The sequence below is a fragment of the Rattus norvegicus genome, chromosome 4 (genome assembly GCF_036323735.1).
Source record: "Rattus norvegicus strain BN/NHsdMcwi chromosome 4, GRCr8, whole genome shotgun sequence".
Taxonomy (NCBI): Eukaryota; Metazoa; Chordata; class Mammalia; order Rodentia; family Muridae; genus Rattus; species Rattus norvegicus.
In genome coordinates this window covers 7,576,234-7,594,770 of record NC_086022.1, presented here as the reverse complement: position 1 = coordinate 7,594,770, position 18,537 = coordinate 7,576,234, and the positions used below count along the sequence as shown (strand labels likewise).

The window sequence follows — 18,537 nt, the reverse complement described above, 5'->3', positions numbered from 1 at the left end:
TTTCAGAACTCCACAGACACTAGGCATGGGTGTGACACACACACACACACACACACACACACAAACACACAGGTTCACGTGTGTGCACCATCCAAACACTCATAAAATAAATCTAAAATAAGAAAGACCATCTTTTGGCTTTTCTTCTTAAGACAGTGTCTTACTGTGTAGCCCAGGTGCCTTGAACTCATGGCGATCTGGGAAGTCCTTCTAGAATCCAAGGAAAGTACTCTTGTTTGCACCCTCTTGCTAGGACCTCAGCTCTCCATCCCAAAGGCTCTGGTTTTCTGGAGGTCAGTCATGTTTGCATGACTGCAATGGCCCATGTTTGGGCCCAGAGGACCCTGCCTCTAGCATGTATGGGTAAGATATCACCCCCATGGCTGCATGAGTATAGGTATAGGCTCAGAGCCTGCATACACACCTCTTGTCCTCTAATTGCTGTGAAACTTCCTGTGGCTTATCCAATGACCCATCCCTTAACCCTGATGGCATGCCATCTGGGCTTTGTGGGGTAACTTGTCCTTCCTGGCTACTGTGTGGGCTGTGGTCTGAACCACTGAGTCAGTCTTGCTAGTAGCAGTGGGTGGAATGGAGATAGTAGACTCTTTCTTCAGTGTCTTTGGTCACTCTTCTAGCTGGGCCCTGGTATTCTCCTATCTTGTCCTTCTGGGATACATTTGTTGGTATTTTCCTGGGAAATCCTCCTCTTGTTTCCACCAAGAAGAGCTGATCCTATTGCTTGCAACTGTAGAGTGGCCCTGCACAGCCCAGCTCCCCATCTTGCCATAGGGTCACTGCTTCCCAGTGACCCCACTCCATGTTCTGCTTGACGAATAGATGTGGAAACCACTGCTGACACTCAGGCCATGGCACTTGTCCCTTCAGGATAAAACAGAGTTCTCTCTTCAGCTGTGCCTCAAATACAGGTGATCATTCTGACCACCCTGGGCCCCTGGCTCCTCCTGATCCCTCTGGCTACTGCAGCTTGTGATGGACAGAAAATGAATGTTTCCCATCAGGGACAGTTTGGTTTGCTTGTTACTACAATTTACAATGTGCCTTTCTGACGACACAGAACTCATGCATGCTTCTTACTTTCTTCATGGCATATTGTGTTTCTTGTCTTTTTTTGGGAGTCTCATATTGTCTAGTCTGCCCTCAAAATTACTATGTAGCCCAGGATGGTCCTTCTGCCTGTATCTCCTGAGTGCTAAGATCCTAAGTGTGTATTACCATGTCTAGTTTTACGAGGTCTTACAATTGAGCCGAGGGCTTCAGATATCCTGGAAAGGCCCTATACTAAATGAGATATATCTCTTCCTCTAATGAGTTTACTTTATTTTTTAATTTACTTTTTATCTAATTTTTAATTTTAATAAATAAAAATTAAATTATTTATTTAATTTGTGTTACTTTATTATGTATTCATATTAATATATATTTTAATTCTCTTGGAAGTACATGCACTGTATTTCATAGTCACCTCTCTCCAAACGCCTCCCAGATTAACCCTAATTTCTCTACCTACACATCCCTCTCCCAAATCCTCCTAGATTAACCCCTACCTCCCTACAACCCAACTTTATGTCTTCTTCTTCTTTTTTTAACCCATTGGGTCTAATTTGTCTTATTTAAATACTCCTCAGTGTAAGACCTTCTCTGGACATAGCTGGTCCACCAAGGTCACACCCTTAAAAGAAAACTGACTCTTCCTCTAACAGCATCTATTAGTTATCAGCATCTATCTCCTCAGCTATGGGACCCTGTGCCTACTCCTCACCTCCATGAAAGGATGCTGTCCGTATTGAACTTGCACAAGTCTTATGCACACTATCGCAACTACTGTGTGTTTTTATGTGCAACTGCCATGGGAAACAGTATCCTTGCAGTCATCTACTATCCTTGGCTCTTACAACATTATAGTCCTTCTTCTGCAATGATACCTGAGCCTTAAGAGGAGGGTTGTGATATAGACATCCCATGGGGAGAAAATTCACATGAAATCACTTGAGTACATGATCCACTCCTCAGGGCAGCCCCTGTTGAGGAAACCAAAATAACATCAGAATACAAACAGCACCAGGGCAACCCACCAAAATCCCATTTAGAGTTGGTCACTTCAGAGTCTCTGTATGTTGACAAATCGTGGGTCTCCATGTTAGTTATCATTTACTGCAACTTCTCTGCTGAGGAATAGGAGATATACTAATCTATAGAAATAATGATGTCATTAGGAGTTGATTTAATACTATATCAAGTTATCAGAATTATAGCCTTAGGTCTTCCCTTAGAGCCTATGACATGTCTAACCACAGATTCTTGGCCTCAGTAACAGTGACAAGTGTATATTCCATGTCCTGAAGTGGGTCTGAAATCCAATCAGAAAGTGGTTGGTTATTCTCAGAACATTCATGCTACTATTGTACCTGTCAGCTAGTTTGCCAGGACACGTGAATCCTGGGAGCTACAATGATGACTGACCTTATATGATTTTATTTTTAAATTTGTATTGAGATAGCACACGTGTTTATGATATGCTGTCTGGCTAACACAGGTATGCACTGCTGAATGGTTTTATTCATCCAATTAATATATTCATCACCTCAGATTCTTGTTAATTTTTGTTGTAAGAGCATTGAAAATCTACTTTCTTTGTGACTGTCAATCATGCAATGCAACAACTGTGTCTCAGGCTGCACAGTGCGGCTCTAGCACTTATTTCTTTTTGACCAGCAATTTGTGTGGCCTGACACACTCCTCTTAACTCTCATAGCAAACCCATTAGTCAACCACAGCACATTCCCTCAAACCTTGTTCTTCTAATATAGAAAGCAGACAGAAACAGCTTCTGACTCACTGTGGTTGTGAGGTTTGATGAGTTAAGCATCAACACAACTCTTTAGGAGCACTGGGTGTATCTTCCTGGTCATTCTTACTGATGTATCTTTAACATGACCTGGAAGCTTGCCTCCAGGTCACCAATAGTAATTGATTCCCAAAGGCTCATTCTTCACTCTGGCTTCTTGTCCCCTGTTGTACAGCTTTTCTTTTGAGACAAAGTGCCATGTAGCTCAGGCTAACCTCAAACTCACTATGTAGTAGAGGATGGCCTAGTACTCCATCCTCCTGCTTCCACCTCCTGAGTGTTAGAATTGCAGGTCTGTAACCCAATGCCCAGTTCACGAGGTGCTGGGGTGGAACTCAGGGCTCCAGTGTGTGCTAGTCAAGCACTTCTCAGACTGAGCTGTAGCTCAGCCCCTGCATTTTTCTGCAACAGCAGATAGAATGACCTTTGGACAGTTATGTCTTCCATTCTACCACCCAAGCTATCTTCGCAGTCCAGACTCTTCTAATCTGCCAACAAATCAGGTCACAGGCAACATTCTGCTTATCGATTTTATTTTTTCTGAAATGAACATAGCATTCTCAGGGGGATCTTTTCTACCCTCCAGTAAGGTTGTTGTGGAACTCTGTAGACTGTCTTGTAGTGAGTTGTTCGTGCCTCTCCATATCTGTAGGACATTGTGAAGATGGACTCTGGATCAAATCTTTCCACATATTTGTGATGGCTTCCCTAGGTCCCATCTTTTAGAGTACATACACTCTGTGTGCTGTACTGAGGATTCACACAGGATGTGTGACTCTCCTCCAGAAGGCACAGATCATTTACTTTGCAGGCACAAAGCCTTGAACATTAAGGCAAATGTTGGCAGCAATTTTCATCAAAAGATTTTGTGTTCCACTTCCAGCTTCTTGAGGCATCTGTCTTCCTCCCTCCCTGCCTGCCTGCTTTCCTTCCTTCCCTTTTTCCTTCCTTCCTTCTTTCCTTTTTTCCTTCCTTCCTTCCTTCTTTCTTTCATAAATTCTCTTATACATTACATCCTGACTACAATTTCCCCTCCTTCTATTCCCCTCAGTCACTCCCCTGTATTCCCTTTCCCTAAATCAACTCTCTTTTCCTTAAAGAAAAACAAAAGAGCAGGCCTACCAGGGATATCCACGGACATGGTTTAACACAGTACATTAAGACTGGGCACAAACCCTCATATCATGGTTGAAAGCAGCAACTTAGTAGAAGGAAAAGAGTTCCAAGCACAGGCAAAAGAGTTAGAGATGCCCACAACCCACTCCCATTTTTTGGGAGTCTCTCAAGAACACCAAACTACACAACTGTAAGGTGTATGCAGAAGATCTAGCTCAGACCCATGCTGGATTTGTGATTATCATTTCAATTTTTGTGAGCCCCTATAAGCCCAACTTAGTTGATTCTGTGGGCCATGTTCTCATGGTGTCCTCGTCTTTTTTGGCTCCTATAATCCTTCTGGAGCCATGTTTCTTGTGGTGTGTTTCTGTCACAAACATGTGCTCCTACTTCTTTCATAGATATGCGTGTTTCACTAATGAAACAACAACAGCAGCAGCAGCAGCAGCAGCAGAAGCAGCAGCAGCAGCAGAAGCAGCAGCAGAAGCAGCAGCAGAAGCAGCAGCAGCAGCAGAAGCAGCAGCAGCAGCAGAAGCAGCAGCAGCAGCAGAAGCAGCAGCAGAAGCAGCAGCAGCAACTCAGCCCACCTGGAAAGATGGCTCAGTACTTAAGAGCATTGGCTGCTCTTCCAGAGGTCCTGAGTTCAAATCCCAGCACCCACATGGCAGCACACAACTGTCTGTAACTCCATTTCCATGGTGTGACACCCTCATATCAATGCTTATAAAATAAAGTCAAATAAATTTAAAAACTCAGCCCAGCTAAATTAGAACCTCACACATACAACTTTTTTTTCAGTATAAAAGTAACCTAAATACTGCTTTGGACATGCTTATGCAAAAACACTTCTCTGAAATAGTCTGGCATCCAGAATTTGATCTGGCATTTCTAACAACAGGGAAGATTCATTTCCAAACAAAAGTGTGAAGTATGTTTTAATCAGCTGCCCAGACTATTTATTCATGGGCCCTCTTTACCCATTGGTGATATTCCAGCCTCTGGAGATGGCGCTGCGGAGTTTGTCCTTCATGGTAGGTGCTAATGCCTGTGTGGCATTAGCTCCACTACTTCTCCAAGAAGCTCTGTCACCATGGTCCTGCCTGACAGCTGTGAGGGATCATGCAAGGACTCACCTGCTCATGCCAGTGGTCTTGTGTCTGGGATGCCTTCGTCCGCCTCAGAGATCCCCATCCTCTCTGAGGCTCACGTTGAGCCAATGCACAGCCTTCTTTCAGTGTGCTGTCCTATTTCTTTGCCATACTACCAGGAAGTTTATGGTTCATCTCTGCAATGAGACTTTTTGTATCTATGTCACTGTTCATTCCTAGGACTGGACAAATAGCTGGGCCGTTTAAAGGCCACTCTGAGAGGAATTAAAGTGCACAACGGTGGGAGATGGCCCTCAAGGAACACCATATAGGTGTGAACAGCTGCACGGACATTCTACATGCATCATTCACTTTGCTCACCATAAAACCCTTGGGTTACAGATGTTGCTCAATGCCACTGGCTTTGCAGAGATGCCCATGGAGTCCTCAGATGTCATTTCTCTGATACGTCATGTTGGAATGATGTGATTGTGAGTCACTGTTCCATTTTTCCTTTGCTCTTACATTTTGGCTAGATCTGCCTTTCTTTTCCCATCTTCTGACCTAAGCCAGTCACTGATACTTGGGAGAATCTGGCTGGACACACTGCAGCTGAAATGTTTCTTGGAAGTCTGACCCATTCGTCAGCCTTGGAGGATGGTCACCAGCCCTGTGCCAGCTCACACTTTTCTCTCTGGGTGTAAAAACTCTGGAGAAAGATGTGCTGAGCCTTGCATATGTCCTGTTTCCTAGGGAACAAATGAACTGGAAAATGAATGATGTTGTGCACTCTGGAAGCCACTGATGGAGTATGGGGAACTGGCATCACCACAAAAAGGATCAAGTTATAAAAGGAGGGTGGAGGGTTAGGCACTGAGGCATTTGAACTGAGCAGTCCAGCATAGTTGATCATCTGTCCCAGAGCTTAACAAATGCCAAGTGTCTTAGTAGAATCTCCATTCAGTGTGAAAGCCTTCTGTGTATCTGTGATGACTTCAGGTTTGTAGGTTGTGTCTTTGGACCCTTCCCTGTGTCTCCATTTGGGAGTCCCCCACTTGACTTTAGGGCGTGCTCTCATTCAAAACCCCATTTCTTAAGAGCCTGGAAGTGCTCAGCCATAAAATCTTTAGGACAATGGAACTGTACATGCACATATATGTGTATATGTGCATGCAAATGTATGCATGTGCACCTGAGTATGTGTTTGCCTGCCTACATGTGCACATGTGTCTGTGAATGGACAGTGTGTTTTCATACTATATTTTAGTTCTTCTTTTTTTGAGTGTGATCAAAGGCACTGTTTTTCCTTAGGCATTTCAGTCTTTAGTGGCTGCATCTTTTTTCTGATTCTCAGAGATAAAATTCTCATTTGACTTGGGAGGCAGAAGCAGGCAGATCTTTGAGTTTGAGGCCAGTTTCTTCTACAGAGTTCCAAGATAGCCAGTGCTACACAGAGAAAAAATGCTGTCTACTACTATGATAGACACCATAGCCAAAAACAAATTAGGGGAGGGAAGGGTTTATTTGGATTATACTTCCAGGCAACAGCACATCACTGAGGGAAGTCAGGGCAGGAACTGGATCATGCTCAGCTAGCTTTCTTATGTGACTAGGACTACCTACCTAGGGGTGGTACTGCCCACAGTTGGCCAGGTCCTTCAACATCAATTAGCAATCAAAGCAACACCCCCAGGCAATTCTGAGCAAGTCAATTCTTCTGCAGAACTTCCTTCTTCCTAGGTGACTTTAGGTTGTCTCAAGTTGACAATAAAACTAACCAGAACAATGATCATCTTCTGTTTTGTTCTTTTGGAACAATTTATTGGTGATGGAGTCAAATGACTGACCTAGGATGGAATCTGTCCAAAGCCTCAGAATTATTGCCCTAACATTTTCAGCCTATTAAAAAGGCAACAAGCCAAGAACAGATAGTTTCCTTTCATCAAAGTGCCCTACCAGCTTCTTTCTATGACTGATGGGAAAATCTTTGGATGAGAAGCCAAAAGCTCTCAGCTGGTATAGTGATCACCATGATCTTCCTTCTCTGTCTTGTTCCTAGCCACCATTATCATCATCATCATTGGGTAGCTTGGCATTATCATTGTCACTGTCATCATCATCATCATTGGGTAGAACCTGTCATTGTCACTGTCATTACCTTATTACACTGGGTAGAACTTGTCATTGTTTTCATCATATTCATAGTCATGATCATTGGGCAGAGTAGAGCTTAGCAAATCATTATCGTCATTTTCATCTTTGCATCACTGTTATCATCACCATCATTATTGGGTAGCACTTCTCATCATCATTGGGCCACTGTCATTATCATTGTCGTCGTCGTCATCATCATCATCATCATCATCATCATCATCATCATCATCATCATCATGATTATCAGTGCCAGCACCAATGTGCAGTTATCACAAGGGCCAAGTTGCTGATTCAAACACTTGACATTACTTTGTTTAATCTTCACTATAACTTAGACACCAAGGACTGCTATTCTCACAGTCAAGGCGAGGAGTGATCTCACAGAACTAATGCACTTGTGAAGCTCTCTGTCTTGGAGTTCTGGAGTCAGCATTGGTGACCATTATGATACTTATTAGTCATCTTTACAGCAGTGTGACAAAATATTTGGCTGAAGCAACTTAAAGGAGAATAGGTTGATTTTACCTCATGGTTTCATAAGAATTTCAGTCCAGTATAACAAGGAGACAGATGGAGCATGTGACAGAGTCTCCTGACATCTTAGTGGGTCAGGAGTGAAGGCCCTGTCTGGAACTAGGAATGGTTCTCCAAAGGCATACCCCTACTAGCCTAGTTCTGTTAGCTAAGTGCCAGTTCCACAGCCTTAAAAGATACCGCCATAAACTGGAGATGGAGAATTTAAAACATGGGGCTACCCGGGCATTTCAGATTCAAATTATATTATTACCTCTTCCCACAAAGATTTGTGGCCACTTCATAACTCAAAATTCCCAGGAGTTTTTTTATTATTGGTTATTTTTTATTTAGATTTCAAATGTTATACCCTTTCCTGGTTTCCTGTCCATAAGTCCCCTACACCCTCCCACTCCCCTTCTTCTATAAGGGTGTTCCTTTCCCCATCCAACTCCCCTTCCTGTCCCCCAACATTCCCTTACACTGGGGGTCCAACCTTGGCAGGACCAAGGGCTTCTCCTTCCTTTGGTGCCCAACAAGGGCATCCTCTGCTACCTATGCAGCTGGAGCCCTGGGTCAGTCCATGTATATAGTCTTTGGGTAGTGGTTTAGTCCCTGAGAGCTCTGTTTGGTTGGCATTGTTGTTCTTACGGGGTTAAAAGCCCCTTCAGCTCTTTCAATCCTTTCTCTAACTCCTCCAACGGGGACCCCGTTCTCAGTTCAATGGTTTGTTGCTAGCATTCACCTCTGTAATTGACATGCTCTGGCTGTGCCTCTCAGGAGACCTCTATATCCAGTTCCTGTCAGCATGCACTTCTTAGCTTCATCAATCTTATCAAGTTTTGGTGGCTATATATATATGGGCCACATGTAGGGCAGACATGAATGGACATTCCTTTAGTCTCTGCTCTAAACTTTGCCTCCATAGCACCTCCTATGAATATTTTTGTTTCCCCATTTAAGAAGGAGTGAAGCATCCTCACTTTGGTCATCCTTCTTGAGTTTCACGTGTTGTTGCATCTAGGGTAATTCAAGCATTTGGGCTAATATCCATTTATCAATGAGTGCATACCATGTGTGCTTTTCTGTGATTGGGTTACCTCACTCAGTTGATATTTTCTAGTTCAATCAATTGACCTATGAATTTCATGAAGTCATTGTTTTTGATAGCTGAGTAGTATTCCATTGTGTAGATGTACCACACTTTCTGTATCCATTCCTCTGTTGAAGGGCATCTGGGTTCTTTCCAGCTTCTGGCTATTATAAATAAGGCTGTGATACACATAGTGGAGCATGTGTCTTTGTTATATGCTGGGGCATCTTTTGGGTATATGCACAGGAGAGATATAGCTGGGTCCTCAACTAGTGCAATGTTCAATTTTCTGAGGAACCTCCAGACTGATTTCCAGAGTGGTTGTACCAGTCTGCAATCCCATCAACAATGGAGGAGTGTTCTTCTTTCTCCACATCCTCACCAGCATCTGTTGTCACCTGAGTTTTTGATCTTAGCCATTCTCACTGGTGTGAGGTGAAACCTCAGGGTTGTTTTGATTTGCATTCCCTTGATGACTAAGGATGTTGAACATTTCTTTAGGCACTTCTCAGCCATTTCATATTCCTCAGCTGAGAATTCTTTGTTTAGCTCTCTACCCTATTTTTAATAGGGTTATTTGGCTCTCTGGAGTCTAACTTCCTGAGTTCTTTGTATATCTTTGGATATTAGCCCTCTATCAGATGTAGGATTGGTAAAGATCTTTTCCCAATCCGTTGGTTGCAGTTTTGCCCTGATGATAGTGTCCTTTGCCTTACAGAAGCTTTGCAGTTTTATGCGGTCCCATTTGTTGATTGCTGACCTCAGAGCATAAGCCATTGGTGTTTTGTTCAGGAAATTTTCCCCAGTGCCCATGTGATCAAGACTCTTACCCACTTTTGCTTCTATTAGTTTGAGTGTATCTCGTTTGATGTAGAGGTCCATGATCCACTTGGACTTAAGCTTTGTACATGGTGATAAGAATTAGGTTATTTGCATTCTTCTACTTGCTGACCTCTAGTTGAACCAGCACCATTTGTTGAAAATGCTATCTTTTTTCCATTGGATGGTTTTAGATCCTTTGTTGAAGATCAAGTGACCATAGGTGCATGGATTCATTTCTGAATCTTCAACTCTTTTTTTTTTATTTCCAAATCTTCCAGATTTTTTAAAAAATCTTTATTAACTTGAGTATTTCTTATTTACATTTCGATTGTTATTCCCCTTCCCGTTTTCTGGGCCAACATCCCCCTAGCCCCTTCCCCTTCCCTTCTAGATGGGCTTCCCCTCCCCATCCTCCCCCCATTACCACCCTCCCCGCAAAAATCACGTTCACTGGGGATTCAGTCTTGGCAGGACCAAGGGCTTCCTCTTCCACTGGTGCTCTTACTGGGCTATTCATTGCTACCTATGAGGTTGGAGCCCAGGGTCAGTTCATGTATAGTCTGTGGGTAGTGGCTTAGTCCCTGGAAGCTCTGGTTGGCTGGCATTGCTATTCATATGGGGTCTCGGGCCCCTTCAAGCTCTTCCAGTCCTTTCTCTGATTCCTTCAACGGGGGTCCCGCTCTCAGTTCAGTGGGTTGCTGGTGGCATTCACCTATGTATTTGCTGTATTCTGGGTGTGTCTCTCAGGAGAAATCTACATCCGGTTCCTGTCAGCCTGCACTTCTTTGCTTCATCCATCTTATCTAGTTTGGTGGCTGTATATGTATGGGCCACATATGGGGCAGGCTCTGAATGGGTGTTCCTTCTGCCTCTGTTCTAAACTTTGCATTTCTATTCCCTCCCAAGGGTATTCTTGTTCCCCTTTTAAAGAAGGAGTGAAGCATTCGCATTTTGGTCATCCTTCTTGAATTCCATGTGTTCTGTGCATCTAGGGTAATTCAAGCATTTGGGCTAATAGCCACTTATCAATGAGTGCATACCATGTGTGTTTTTCTGTGATTGAGTTACCTCACTCAGGATGATATTTTCCAATTACATCCATTTGCTTATGAATTTCATAGTCATTGTTTTTGATAGCTGAGTAGTATTCCATTGTGTAGATGTACCACATTTTCTGTATCCATCCCTCTGTTGAAGGGCATCTGGGTTCTTTCCAGCTTCTGGCTATTATAAATAAGGCTGCTATGAACATAGTGGAGCATGTGTCTTTGTTATATGTTGGGGCATCTTTTGAGTATATGCCCAAGAGAGGTATAGCTGGGTCCTCGGGTAGTTCAATGTCCAATTTTCTGAGGAGCCTCCAGACTGATTTCCAGAATGGTTGTACCAGTCTACAATCCCACCAACAATGGAGGAGTGTTCCCCTTTCTATACATCCTCACCAGCGTTTGCTGTCACCTGAGTTTTTGATCTTAGCCATTCTCATTGGTGTGAGGTGGTCTCAGGGTTGTTTTGATTTGCATTTTCCTTATGACTAAAGATGTTGAACATTTCTTTAGGTGTTTCTCAGCCATTCGGCATTCCTCAGCTGTGAATTTTTTGTTTAGCTGTGAACCCCATTTTTTAATAGGGTTATTTGTCTCCCTGTGGTCTAACTTCTTGAGTTCTTGTATATTTTGGATATAAGCCATCTATCTGTTGTAGGATTAGTAAAGATCTTTTCCCAATCTGTTGGTTGCCATTTTTTCCTAACAACGATGTTCTTTGCCTTACACATGCTTTGCAGTTTTATGAGATCCCAATTGTTGATTCTTGATCTTAGACCATAAGCCATTGGTGTTTTGTTCAGGAAATTTTCTCCAGTGCCCATGTGTTTGAGATCCTTCTCCACTTTTTCTTCTATTAGTTTGAGTGTATCTGGTTTGATGTGGAGGTCCTTGATCCACTTGGACTTAAGCTTTGTACAGGGTGATAAGCATGGCTCGATCTGCATTCTTCTACATGTTGACCTCCAGTTGAGCCAGCACCATTTGCTTTTTTATTTATTTATTTATTTATTTTTTATTAACTTGAGTATTTCTTATATACATTTCGAATGTTATTCCCTTTCCCGGTATACGGGCAAACATCCCCTTCCCCCCTCCCCTTCCTTATGGGTGTTCCCCTCCCAACCCTCCCCCCATTGCCGCCCTCCCCCCACCAGTCTAGTTCACTGGGGGTTCAATCTTAGCAGGACCCAGGGCTTCTCCTTCCGCTGGTGCTCTTACTAGGATATTCATTGCTACCTATGAGGTCAGAGTCCAGGGTCAGTCCATGTATACTCTTTAGGTAGTGACTTAGTCCCTGGAAGCTCTGGTTGCTTGGCATTGTTGTACATATGGGGTTTCGAGCACCTTCAAGCTCTTCCAGTTCTTTCTGATTCCTTCAACGGGGGTCCTATTCTCAGTTCAGTGGTTTGCTGCTGGCATTCGCCTCTGTATTTGCTGTATTCTGGCTGTGTCTCTCAGGAGCAATCTACATCCGGCTCCTGTCAGTCTGCACTTCTTTGCTTCATCCATCTTGTCTAATTGGGTGGCTGTATATGTATGGGCCACATGTGGGGCAGGCTCTGAATGGGTGTTCCTTCAGTCTCTGTTTTAATCTTTGCCTCTCTCTTCCCTGCCAAGGGTATTCTTGTTCCCCTTTTAAAGAAGGAGTGAAGTATTCACATTTTGATCATCCGTCTTGAGTTTCATTTGTTCTAGGTATCTAGGGTAATTCAAGCATTTGGGCTAATAGCCACTTATCAATGAGTGCATACCATGTATGTCTTTCTGTGATTGGGTTAGCTCACTCAGGATGATATTTTCCAGTTCCAACCATTTGCCTACGAATTTCATAAAGTCGTTGTTTTTGATAGCTGAGTAATATTCCATTGTGTAGATGTACCACATTTTCTGTATCCATTCCTCTGTTGAAGGGCATCTGGGTTCTTTCCAGCTTCTGGCTATTATAAATAAGGCTGCAATGAACATAGAGGAGCACGTGTCTTTTTTATATGTTGGGGCATCTTTTGGGTATATGCCCAAGAGAGGTATAGCTGGATCCTCAGGCAGTTCAATGTCCAATTTTCTGAGGAACCTCCAGACTGATTTCCAGAATGGTTGTACCAGTTTGCAATCCCACCAACAATGGAGGAGTGTTCCTCTTTCTCCACATCCTCGCCAGCATCTGTTGTCCCCTGAGTTTTTGATCATAGCCATTCTCATTGGTGTGAGGTGAAATCTCAGGGTTGTTTTGATTTGTATTTCCCTTATGACTAAAGATGTTGAACATTTCTTTAGGTGTTTCTCAGCCATTTGGCATTCCTCAGCTGTGAATTCTTTGTTTAGCTCTGAACCCCATTTTTTAATAGGGTTATTTGTTTCCCTGCGGTCTAACTTCTTGAGTTCTTTGTATATTTTGGATATAAGGCCTCTATCTGTTGTAGGATTGGTAAAGATCTTTTCCCAATCTGTTGATTGCCGTTTTGTCCTAACCACAGTGTCCTTTGCCTTACAGAAGCTTTGCAGTTTTATGAGATCCCATTTGTCGATTCTTCATCTTAGAGCGTAAGCCATTGGTGTTTTGTTTAGGAAATTTTTTCCAGTGCCCATGTGTTCCAGATGCTTCCCTAGTTTTTCTTCTATTAGTTTGAGTGTGTCTGGTTTGATGTGGAGGTCCTTGATCCACTTGGACTTAAGCTTTGTACAGGGTGATAAGCATGGATCGATCTGCATTCTTCTACATGTTGACCTCCAGTTGAACCAGCACCATTTGCTGAAAATGCTATTTTTTTTTCCATTTGATGGTTTTGGCTCCTTTGTCAAAAATCAAGTGACCATAGGTGTGTGGGTTCATTTCTGGGTCTTCAATTCTATTCCATTGGTCTATCTGTCTGTCTCTGTACCAATACCATGCAGTTTTTATCACTATTGCTCTGTAATACTGCTTGAGTTCAGGGATAGTGATTCCCCCTGAAGTCCTTTTATTGTTGAGGATAGCTTTAGCTATCCTGAGTTTTGTGTTATTCCAGATGAATTTGCAAATTGTTCTGTCTAACTCTTTGAAGAATTGGATTGGTATTTTGATGGGGATTGCATTGAATCTGTAGATTGCTTTTGGTAAAATGGCCATTTTTACTATATTAATCCTGCCAATCCATGAGCATGGGAGATCTTTCCATCTTCTGAGGTCTTCTTAAATTTCCTTCTTCAGTGTCTTGAAGTTCTTATTGTACAGATATTTTACTTGCTTTGTTAAAGTCACACCGAGGTACTTTATATTATTTGGGTCTATTATGAAGGGTGTCGTTTCCCTAATTTCTTTCTCGGCTTGTTTCTCTTTTGTATAGAGGAAGGCAACTGATTTATTTGAGTTAATTTTATACCCAGCCACTTTGCTGAAGTTGTCTATCAGCTTTAGTAGTTCTCTGGTGGAACGTTTGGGATCACTTAAATATACTATCATATCATCTGCAAATAGTGATATTTTGACTTCTTCTTTTCCGATCTGTATCCCCTTGACCTCCTTTTGTTGTCTGATTGCTCTGGCTAGAACTTCAAGAACTATATTGAATAAGTAGGGAGAGAGTGGACAGCCTTGTCTAGTCCCTGATTTTAGGGGGATTGCTTCAAGTTTCTCTCCATTTAGTTTAATGTTAGCAACTGGTTTGCTGTATATGGCTTTTACTATGTTCAGGTATGGGCCTTGAATTCCTATTCTTTCCAGGACTTTTATCATGAAGGGGTGTAGAATTTTGTCAAATACTTTCTCAGCATCTAATGAAATGATCATGTGGTTTTGTTCTTTCAGTTTGTTTATATAATGGATCACGTTGATGCTTTTCCGTATATTAAACCATCCCTGCATGCCTGGGATGAAGCCTACTTGGTCATGATGGATGATTGTTTTGATGTGCTCTTGGATTTGGTTTGCCAGAATTTTGTTGAGTATTTTTGTGTCGATATTCATAAGAGAAATTGGTCTGAAGTTCTCTTTCTTTGTTGTGTCTTTGTGTGGTTTAGGTATAAGAGTAATTGTGGCTTCGTAGAAGGTATTCGGTAGTGATCCATCTGTTTCAATTTTGTGGAAAAGTTTGGATAATATTGGTATGAGGTCTTCTATGAAGGTTTGATAGAATTCTGCACTAAACCCGTCTGGACCTGGGCTCTTTTTGGTTGGGAGACCTTTAATGACTGCTTCTATTTCCTTAGGAGTTATGGGGTTGTTTAACTGGTTTATCTGTTCCTGATTTAACTTCGGTACCTGGTATCTGTCTAGGAAATTGTCCATTTCCTGAAGATTTTCAAGTTTTGTTGAATATAGGCTTTTATAGTAAGATCTGATGATTTTTTGAATTTCCTCTGAATCTGTTGTTATGTCTCCCTTTTCATTTCTGATTTTGTTAATTTGGACACACTCTCTGTGTCCTCTCATTAGTCTGGCTAAGGGTTTATCTATCTTGTTGATTTTCTCAAAGAACCAACTTTTGGTTCTGTTGATTCTTTCTATGGTCCTTTTTGTTTCTACTTGGTTGATTTCAGCTCTGAGTTTGATTATTTCCTGCCTTCTACTCCTCCTGGGTGTATTTGCTTCTTTTTGTTCTAGAGCTTTTAGGTGTGCTGTCAAGCTGCTGACATATGCTCTTTCCTGTTTCTTTCTGCAGGCACTCAGAGGTATGAGTTTTCCTCTTAGCACAGCTTTCATTGTGTCCCATAAGTTTGGGTATGTTGTACCTTCATTTTCATTAAATTGTAAAAAGTTTTTAATTTCTTTCTTTATTTCTTCCTTGACCAGGTTATCATTGAGTAGAGCATTGTTCAATTTCCAAGTATATGTGGGCATTCTTCCTTGATTGTTATTGAAGACCAGTTTTAGGCCGTGGTGGTCCGATACCACGCATGGGATTATTTCTATCTTTCTGTACCTGTTGAGGCCCGTTTTTTGACCAATTATATGGTCAATTTTGGAGAAAGTACCATGAGGAGCTGAGAAGAAGGTATATCCTTTTGCTTTAGGATAGAATGTTCTATAAATATCTGTTAAGTCCATTTGGCTCATGACTTCTCTTAGTCTGTCTACGTCTCTGTTTAATTTCTTTCCATGATCTGTCCATTGATGAGAGTGGGGTGTTGAAATCTCCTGCTATTATCGTGTGAGGTGCAATGTGTGTTTTGAGCTTTAGTAAGGTTTCTTTTACATATGTAGGTGCCCTTGTATTTGGGGCAGAGATATTTAGGATTGAGAGTTCATCTTGGTGGATTTTTCCTTTGATGAATATGAAGTGTCCTTCTTATCTTTTTTGATGACTTTTAGTTGAAAATTGATTTTATTTGATATTAGAATGGGTACTCCAGCTTGCTTCTTCTGACCATTTGCTTGGAAAGTTGTTTTCCAGCCTTTTACTCTGAGGTAGTGTCTGTCTTTGTCTCTGAGGTGTGTTTCCTGTAGGCAGCAGGATGCAGGGTCCTAGTTGCGTATCCAGTTTGTTAATCTATGTCTTTTTATTGGGGAGTTGAGGCCATTGATGTTGAGAGATATTAAGGAATAGTGATTATTGCTTCCCGTTATATTCATATTTGGATGTGAGGTTATGTTTGTGTGCTTTCATTCTCTTTGTTTTGTTGCCACGACGATTAGTTTCTTGCTTCTTCTAGGGTATAGCTTGCCTCCTTATGTTGGGCTTTACCATTTATTATCCTTTGTAGGGCTGGATTTGTAGAAAGACATTGTGTAAATTTGGTTTTGTCATGGAATATCTTGGTTTCTCCATCTATGTTAATTGAGAGTTTTGCAGGATACAGTAACCTGGGCTGGCATTTGTGTTCTCTTAGGGTCTGTATGACATCAGTCCAGGATCTTCTGGCCTTCATAGTTTCTGGCGAGAAGTCTGGTGTGATTCTGATAGGTCTGCCTTTATATGTTACTTGACCTTTTTCTCTTACTGCTTTTAATATTCTTTCTTTATTTTGTGCGTTTGGTGTTTTGACTATTATGTGACGGGAGGTGTTTCTTTTCTGGTCCAATCTATTTGGAGTTCTGTAGGCTTCTTGTATGCCTATGGGTATCTCTTTTTTTAGGTTAGGGAAGTTTTCTTCTATGATTTTGTTGAAGATATTTACTGGTCCTTTGAGCTGGGAGTCTTCACTCTCTTCTATACCTATTATCCTTAGGTTTGATCTTCTCATTGAGTCCTGGATTTCCTGTATGTTTTGGACCAGTAGCTTTTTCCACTTTACATTATCTTTGACAGTTGAGTCAATGATTTCTATGGAATCTTCTGCTCCTGAGATTCTCTCTTCCATCTCTTGTATTCTGTTGGTGAAGCTCGTATCTACAGCTCCTTGTCTCTTCTTTTGGTTTTCTATATCCAGGGTTGTTTCCATGTGTTCTTTCTTGATTGCTTCTATTTCCATTTTTAATTCCTTCAACTGTTTGATTGTGTTTTCCTGGAATTCTTTCAGGGATTTATGCGATTCCTCTCTGTAGGCTTCTACTTGTTTATTAATGTTTTCCTGTGTTTCTCTAAGGGAGTTCTTCATGTCTTTCTTGAAGTCCTCCAGCATCATGATCAAATATGATTTTAAATCTAGGTCTTGCTTTTCTGGTGTGTTTGGATATTCAGTGTTTGGTTTGGTGGGAGAATTGGGCTCCGATGATGCCATGTAGTCTTGGTTTCTGTTGCTTGGGTTCCTGCGCTTGCCTCTCGCCATCAGATTATCTCTAGTGTTACTTTGTTCTGCTATTTCTGACAGTGGCTAGACTGTCCTATAAGACTGTGTGTCAGGAGTGCTGTAGACCTGTTTTCCTGTTTTCTTTCAGCCAGTTATGGGGACAGAGTGTTCTGCTTTCGGGTGTGTAGTTTTTCCTCTCCAGGTCTTCAGCTGTTCCTGTGGGCCTGTGTCTTGAGTTCACCAGGCGGGGTGCTGCCCAAGGGCTCTCTGCGGCGGCAGCAACCAGGAAGACCATGCCGCCCCTTCCGGGAGCTTCAGTGCACCAGGGTTCCAGATGGCCTTTGGTGTTTTCCTCTGGCGTCCGAGATGTATGTACAGAGAGCAGTCTCTTCTGGTTTCCCAGGCTTGTCTGCCTCTCTGAAGGTTCAGCTCTCCCTCCCACGGGATTTGGGTGCAGAGAACTGTTTATCTGGTCTGTTTCCCTCAGGTTCCGGCCGTGTCTCAGGCAGGGGTCCTGCCGCTCCTTGCTATTTTTTCCATTGTATGGTTTTGGCTCCTTTGTCAAAAATCAAGTGCCCATAGGTGTGTGAGTTCATTTCTGGGTCTTCAATTCTATTCCACTGAACTACCTGCCTGTTTCTGTGCCAGTACCATGCAGTTTTTATCACTATTGCTCTGTAATATTGCTTGAGGTCAGGGATGGTGATTCCTTGAGAAGTTCTTTTTTTGTTGTGTATAATTTTACTATCCTGGGTTTTTTGTTATTCGAAATGAATTTTCAAATTGCCCTTTCTAACTCTATGAAGAATTGAGTTGGAATTTTGATTTGGATTGCATTGAATCTGTAGATTGCTTTTGGCAGAATGGCCATTTTTACTATATTAATCCTCCAATCCATGAGCATGGCAGATCTTTCCATCTTCTGAGATCTTCTTCAATTTCTTTCTTCGGAGACTTGGAGTTCTTGTCATACAGATTGTTCACTTGCTTGGTTAGAGTCTCACTGAGGTATTTTATACTATTTGTTACTATTGTGAAGGGTGTCCTTTCCCTAATTTATTTCTCAGCCTATTTATCCTTTGAGCAGAGGAAGGCTACTGATTTGTTTGAGTTAGCTTTATACCCAGCCACTTTGCTGAAGTTGTTCATCAGGCTTAGTAGTTCTTTGGTGGGACTTTTAAGGCCACT

At 42.1% G+C, this 18,537-nt stretch overlaps 1 protein-coding gene across 2 annotated transcripts in view; it reads left to right on the top strand.

Moving 5' to 3' along the window:
- The window catches only part of LOC134486705 (ataxin-8-like), a 30,444-nt gene extending 25,708 nt beyond the window's left edge, over positions 1-4,736 (top strand). For both annotated transcript variants that reach the window (XR_010066041.1, XM_063286893.1), the window contains exon 2: positions 4,387-4,736. Coding sequence is in view for 1 of the 2 variants with exons in the window: in XM_063286893.1 (XP_063142963.1) it covers positions 4,387-4,670 (284 nt within the window). In the remaining variant the exon portion in view is untranslated. The remainder of the gene's footprint in view (positions 1-4,386) is intronic.
- The last annotated feature ends 13,801 nt before the right edge of the window (positions 4,737-18,537 follow it).